General features: G+C 41.0%; 1 protein-coding gene across 1 annotated transcript; it reads right to left on the bottom strand.

Annotated features, from left to right (window-relative positions):
- Positions 1 to 2,789: 2,789 nt before the first annotated feature.
- Positions 2,790 to 7,233, bottom strand: LOC124855037 (lipopolysaccharide-induced tumor necrosis factor-alpha factor homolog). Its single transcript, XM_047344240.1, has 6 exons — positions 7,180 to 7,233; positions 5,671 to 5,888; positions 4,477 to 4,530; positions 4,283 to 4,340; positions 3,030 to 3,137; positions 2,790 to 2,901 (listed from the first exon to the last, which is right to left on the bottom strand). The coding sequence occupies exons 2-6, from the start codon at positions 5,789 to 5,791 to the stop codon at positions 2,796 to 2,798; spliced, it is 447 nt and encodes a 148-aa protein (XP_047200196.1). The 5' UTR covers positions 5,792 to 5,888; positions 7,180 to 7,233; the 3' UTR covers positions 2,790 to 2,795.
- Between the last annotated feature and the right edge of the window lie 234 nt (positions 7,234 to 7,467).

Raw genomic sequence — 7,467 nt, 5'->3', positions numbered from 1 at the left:
TGCCGGTCCTGTGAGGAAGTGTAGCGTGGGCGCAGCAGGTGTGGACGCCAATTGTTTGTTGCGAGCCCAGCGTACAGCGGTGTGTGTGTGAGAGACGGCATCAGCGTCGCCATACAGGCACGCTGTAATAATCTCAGCGTGTACACACAAACTAATGGGAACGATACTTGTAAGTAATGCGCCACAACATTTATCCAGAGTCTATACTATTGTGTCTGTGACATTAACTGTAATTGTCCTTTTCCTGTTTTAGTACTTGTCATCACGACAATAAGGACGGCGTGGGTCTCTGCTTTATTGAAATTAATTGAAGGTATGGCATAACGATGTGTTTTATATTTGTAAATGTTTTTAAACATTTTGATAAACTTGTTTAATAATTGTGTGACCTAATATGACATGTTTGTTTCATAGGGCTGCCTTCAGGCAGAATATTTACGGTCACTGTTTTTTCCCACATTTAGATTTCATTTAGATTATTTGGCCTTGTTTAGAATTAGTTTCTTTCTGATTAATTGGTTTGATTTCTGGTTTCTTTGTTCATTTTATTTTGTTCTTTGTTCTATGGGTAATGTGCAATCCTGGTTTAATGGCTTGAATATTGGTGAGTTATTGGCTCTGTAAACTAGAGGCCCTCTTCTGTTATTTCATTGTATAATATCGTTTGCAGTGATACTCCACTGGTGCAATTACACCAGTATTGGGATTCTTAAAGTGTGCTGTGTTTGTTTTATGCATGATATTTTAGCTTTGTTAAATTGGGTCTGGAGCCTTTAATTTCTCTCTTTTTAATCTGTTATTTATATCAAGTATAGGCCAGTACTCCCTACATTGCACATGATCCTGTGCTGTTTGATCAGTCTTTTTAAATCCTTTGTCCATCTTGAATAAATTGTCTATTTCTGGAATCATCAGCCTCCCGTCCCGTTTATTCTGGATATATGTGGTGAACCCGATTGGCATTCAACTGTCACACTAAACTTTTGACCACTACACTTATACTGTTTGTATTTATATTATGCACCTCGAGGATTGCTGCTAAATTTCGTTGTACACTGCGATGACAATAAAAAAGATTCTATTCTAATAATTGTGTGTGCTTATCAAGGGACTCAATTGGTCTTATGAGTCGTCATGCTTGCGTGTGACCAGCTCATGAAATAATATATTATGTGAGAGAAGATGATAGCATGTATGTTAGGTATGGTCTTATGTGTCTGAAGTTACATATGTTTACTGTCATAGTACTGGCCATGCTTTTTGAAATTATAAGTTTGAATCTTGAATTATAGCAAAAATATTTCAAATCAGACACCACTCTGAGCTTTTCTCCTCGAACAAAGACATCAGGTTAGCGAGTGTATGTGGATTTCTGTGTAAAAAAATTTATAAAAACACTGTTTTGCTTACATATATATGTTTAGATGTTCCCCTTATTTTTTTCCTCATATAAGTTCACAACCTTCATTGCTGTAGTATATCTGTTTGTTATCAGCACTGGGATGTACCAGGTAACCCATCTTTTAGACAACCCAAACTGCTATCATTTCTGCATTAACTGTTTTGATTAAATGGAGATAAGACCACATTTCCATTTTCAGCTTTCTTTGTATACATTGTCATAAATCTGTATAGCTGCCTTTGTTTGTAATTTATAGGCAAAACACTGATATTGTAGATAGAAGATGGAAATATTCTTCTCCCTTACTCCTCTAGGTGGAACTGCAGGATTGATTCCAGTTTGACTTTTAAGCTGTGTTGAAGCCACAGACTGGAAACAAGATGGACATCATGACAGCTCCCCAAAACTGAAGCAAAAGCATATATTGCCCCCTGGTGGCTGACTGCAGTATAGGTCATAAACTCGCTTGTTCAAGTGTTACTTTATTCGATAAGTTTGGTTAAGATATGATCGAATTTATACAGGGTGAACTGTCGTGATTGACAGCTGAGAATGACTCGTGATTGGTTGAGTGTGTGCATTGGCGGGACCTAGATAGCTCGGCTTAATCTCCTAATCGCAGATTCTGGTTCTGGTCATCAGTGCAAGACATGGCCCCCCCCCCCACAAAACGACGGTTTTGTGTCGTAACAAGGCACTGGAAGTCTCCCTACATGGCCTTGACCCACCCCCACCTCATCCCCCCCCCCCCACACACTCGTTACGCCGGGTTTACACCAGACGCAGCGAGGCTGCGAGGCAGCGCAGCGCCGTTCTCAAGCGCGCAGCCGCCTGGCTGTTCACACGGGACGAGCATTTCTCCGCGCTGGTCAGCCCCATAGACTGTATATATAAGGTCAGCCTGCGATTCTGCTTTCTCCGCTTGTTGTTGTACCCGTTGAATGTCGGGGTTCGGGGGTAAATGATGGTCTTCATAGCCCCCCACCCCTCTCTTTCTCTCTCTGTCTATCTGCTTGTGTGCTTGTAGTGGATGGGCAGAGGGGGACATTTAATTATGTGATTGGGAAAATTAAAACTCCAGGACAACAGAAGGGGAATACAAAGTATGGGATGCATATTTGATAATTTATATCATATAAAATATGTAATTTATATCGTTTAAAATCATGGGGGGAGGGGGGAGCTGGCTCATTAGCATTTAAAGGAACAGGCACTCAAAACAGGTCACTCTGTGGAGGGCTGTTTTATACAGGGTAAAAAGGAGCTGTTTGAAATGATCCTTGTGGTATTTTGACCAAAATATGTTACAGACATTTCATTAAGACCCCAAGGAACCATATCAACTTGTGGTAAAATGGGCATGCTATGTCCCCTTTAAGACGACTCTGCTGTTTCATCTGCGTTTGTAGACGTGCAGGACGGTGTGACACACGGGGCAGGAGTGCTCCACATCCTTACAGGCATCCACACAGAAGGGGATGAAACAGCAAGGCCAGCACCTGGAGGGGAGGAAAGTCAAAATAATACTTGATTACTCAGCCTTGTGTGTGTGTGTGTGTGTGTGTGTGTGTGTGTGTGTGTGTGTGTGTGTGTGTGTGTGTGTGTGTGTGTTGGGGTCTGTACTCACAAGAAGAGTCCAAGTATCCCACAGATCAGCCACGTGAGCATACCATATTTGTACTCGACTTCACTGAGTACAGTGGTTTGGCATTTAGGACATAGTGCCATATTCCCACTTTTCATTTTCTATAACAAGATTAAAATTTATTCGGAGTTAATGGACCAACACAAATAGCATCATTTGAAGTGAAATATATGATTTCAATTTTAAAAAAATTAAGTGTTAGTTTCACCTACTGTGAACCCCTAACAAGTCTGGTCAATTCATTCAAGTCATTTGATCACATAATTGTAAATAGGTCACCTGTCTGCAATTTAATCTCAGTATAAATCTGTTCTGTAACTTTTGTTGAATCATTACTGAACAAACAGCATCATGAACGCTCACCAAACAGGTCAGGATAAGTGTGATCAGGTTAGGTTTATCAGGCTTGAACATCTCTAGCACCATAAATCCATCATGAAATGGAAAGAATGCACAACGAACCTACAAGAGGGCCGTCACCAACTGAAAGTCGGACAGGGAAAATATCAGAGAAGAACAGGGGCCCTGGTTCTCGAGTGCAAGATCACAGCTGGGTGGAGAACTGTCCGGACAACTATTATCCTAACAATTGGCTAAGGGCAAGCCATTGTTAGATCCATAAAATCCGTTTGGAGTTTGCGCCATGAACGAAACATGTGAAGAGGTGCTGGCAGATGAGACAAATGAACTTTGGCTCAATGCAAGCTATGTGGAAACACGCCATCACCTGGCCCATCAACAGTGAACATGGTGTAGCATATGCTGTGGGATGCTTTCAGCAGGGAAACTGGTCAGAATGAGGTGGATGGAGCCAAAAGGAATCCTTGAAGATAATCTGATGCAGTCTCAGACTTGAGACTGGCGGTTCATCTTCCACAGGACAATGACCTAAACATACCAGAGCTACAAGAATGGTTTGGATTAAGTGTTGTCTTAAATGGCCCAGTCAGCAGACCTCAATCAATGAATCAGGCAGACTAGGGTTCAGAACGGCTCATCCAATCTGACTGACTTCATCTTTTGCAGAAGAATGGACAACCTTATCTCTAGATGGCAGCTGTAGAGACATACCCAAGACTGCGCTGTAATTGCAGGAGTTCATATTGACCAGGGTAATACTTATACGATGTTTTCTTATGTTTGTTCACAATAAATTATTTTGCAGTACTATGCATGTTTGTGATCAAGGAAAGTTTATTAGTCATTGATTATAGTAACAGTATGGAGATAGGCACTGTATCATGTGTCCTGGAGCCTCAGTTGGCAGATGCTGCATCACAAACACCTGATTCACTGTGAGTAGAAAAAAAACTAGTATTAGTGAAAATCACAATCCACATATTCCCCTACATTAGTCACTGAACATGAACCTGTCAGAGTGCCAGACAGTAGATGTATACTTGTGAGACAGTTGGAGAGAGACACCTACCAGGCTGTACGATCTGAGGCTTTTGTTGGGAGTACTGGTATCCAGGTTGTTGAACTGTATATGAGAAGACATTATCAGACTTTTCACTTGAGAAAGGCTTAAAAAAACATTCACTAACAAGGACCATGCCCCAACTATATGTGAATTAAAGATTTTAATGGATATTTATAAATTGACACTGAGGGAAAATTAAGGGACGTTGAGGTGAAGATACATCTCATAGGCTGGTCTGGGAGGATGCACAGGTGAGGGATGAAAGGATGAAGGGATGGGGTATGGATGAAAGTATGTGTGTAGGGATGAGGGAGGGAGGATGCAGGAATGAGGGTAGGGATGAGGGAAGAGAGGATGAAGGGATGACTGATGAAGGTATGAGGGTCGGGATGTGGGAACAAGTATGAAGGAGGGAGGGTATGGATAAGGGATGAGGTAAGGTGGATCAATGGACGTAACGTGACGCGCACAGTCAGGACATCAGGGTTAAAGTGACGGAACGATCCGGAGTCATGATCCGTCAACATCGATTAATAACTAAAAATGTGATTACATGTGATTATCAGTTTTAGTGAAGAGGGACAGAGACAAGCACACACACACACACACACACACACACACACACACACACACACACAACAACACACACACACACACAGAATCGCACACTCCCGCAGACAGACCCTGCAGTCAGTATCTCATAATAATGACATACTAAGTCATAATAATGAGATAGTATCTCATAATAATGAGATACTAAGTCATAATTATGAGAAACTAAGTCATAATTTTGAGATACTAAGTCATAATTATGAGAAACTAAGTCATAATTATGAGATACTAAGTCATAATTATGAGAAACTAAGTCATAATTATGAGATACTTTCTCATAATAATGAGATACTAAGTCAATGGATGTGGGTCGGGGTCACCGTCTTTTTCTCTTCTCTTTCTCCACTGAAGGGAAAGGTTGTGTTGAAGAATCTTAGATAAACAGCAGGTGATTGGTTAACCAGGTATATGTCGGATTGACAGGTGATAAGAGGCGAAGTTGAGGCGTGGCCCTGCTCCTGAACCGCTACCTTCATTCAAACATTAAACACACACTCCTACCACATGGGTTAAGATGGCAGGAGTAATTCAAGATATAAGAACAACATTACAATAAAAGAGAAAAAAAAGTCCAATGACCAAACTCACCAGAGTAGACAGCAGGAGGAGGAGGGCCTCCCTCATAGCCTCCTATGTCAAAGCCTGCAGGGGGGCCTGGGTATGGTGGTGGGTCTGTCATCGGCGGGGGAACTCCCTGACCCATTTCCATGATGCCTGCTTAATGGACTAGGGAAAACTCTTGGAAGGCAGAAAAAATGTAGAGTAGAAAACGGCCTTTTCATCCAATAATGTTTTCCAATGATCCCCTGATCTCTGTCAATGAAGGACAGTCGGGTTACTCAGTGGTTAAAATGTGTTGGGGGGGAGGAAATGCGCTCTCTATGTTTGCATCATTTCTCCTCTCCAGTGTGAAAACCTACAAATCAAGTTTTTCAACAGCAAGCCAACCCTGAATAAACAGTCACTAACTCTATGCAGGTGAGCAGGTTGGGTGGGATTACATTTTTACATGGTAATGGAACAGGTTTTAAAGCTACACTTTCGACAACAATAGAACTCTTGTCTGACCACATATTCTCTCATTCATCTCATTACTCATCTCAATTATCTTCCTGTACCTACTCATTATTCTCATTTAATTACAACTTCAGCTTGTAATAGTATGACTTTTATCTCATTAAATGACTCGATTCTTGTCATATTGACTTTCTTATCAATTACAACTTTATCCTTTGCTCTCCCTCCTATGGCTGTAATAGTCCATCATAACCTCAAGATCCCTTCTCTGTAGGTCAATTATTTTATTCATCTATAAAATAATTATATTCATCTATTCATTCAAAGACGTAATCAACACCAATGGAAAAGGAACGTTTTGTACTCGAGAATGTCCAAAGCATCTGCAAACAACCCACTGCTATTATGTGCAGAGGAGTGTTGGCTGATTGGATTTTTGTCAAACTCATCCGTGATGTAAACAATCCTTGGTGAGAAAGATGTGTTGATCATCATCTCTACTCAAGTTTCGTGAAGATAAGATGTGTGCACGTTTACAAGCAAATCCAAATAGGAGCTGTGAGAGATCACTGCCCTGCAACTTAAAGGTCCAGTGTGTAGAATTTAGTGACATCTAGTTGAGATGTTGCATGTGACAGCTGAATACCCCTCACCGCACCCTCCCCTTCCCAACATGAAATTGCCATCTACTCCGTAGAATGGACAGTACCCTGGGAGGATAATGTTGATGAAGCGAATGAGAGGAAAAGGCTTTATACCCTCACCACAAAGCACAAAACACATATGTACATGTATAGGTTTAGTTTGCATTCATCACAGACGGTTACTGTGAACTTGTGTCTCTGGCAGTCTATAGAGCTCAGAATAAATAAAAGTAGGCCTAATACCTCAACAAACGTCGACTCCTTGTAACACGGAAATTTGCTACTGAGTCGTATTTTAGATTTTGAAGCACAGAAGCATATGAATACCTAAATCAGGAAGATGTCAGGTTCTGTTGGCATCTAGGTTGTTGTTGTTTGTTTAATCCAAACCTTAGCTGTTCCCATCTGTATGTTTTATTGATATATTGTTGCTTACCTTGATACCTTGGGTGCGAGAGAGCCTGGCACTGTTCCTTCTATGACGAAAGAGAGTTAAAATGTCAATCACCACTGTAGTGTGTACGGAGGGAGGTGGAGCAACACCAGGAAAAAGGTAGACCTAGGTGAAGATCACCTGTTTTGTCTTATCTGGAGAGTTTCAACATATCACTCTGTAGTACGACTCCTACACAAATACCATTTGTTTAACATTTCCAACTCTTTTATGGTATTAAATGGTTTCATTTATTATCTGTATTTTATATGACAATATTCAATAACCAAA

Source organism: Hippoglossus stenolepis, chromosome 2, assembly GCF_022539355.2.
Source record: "Hippoglossus stenolepis isolate QCI-W04-F060 chromosome 2, HSTE1.2, whole genome shotgun sequence".
In the NCBI taxonomy this organism is placed as follows: Eukaryota; Metazoa; Chordata; class Actinopteri; order Pleuronectiformes; family Pleuronectidae; genus Hippoglossus; species Hippoglossus stenolepis.
This window is presented reverse-complemented; position numbering and strand designations above follow the sequence as displayed.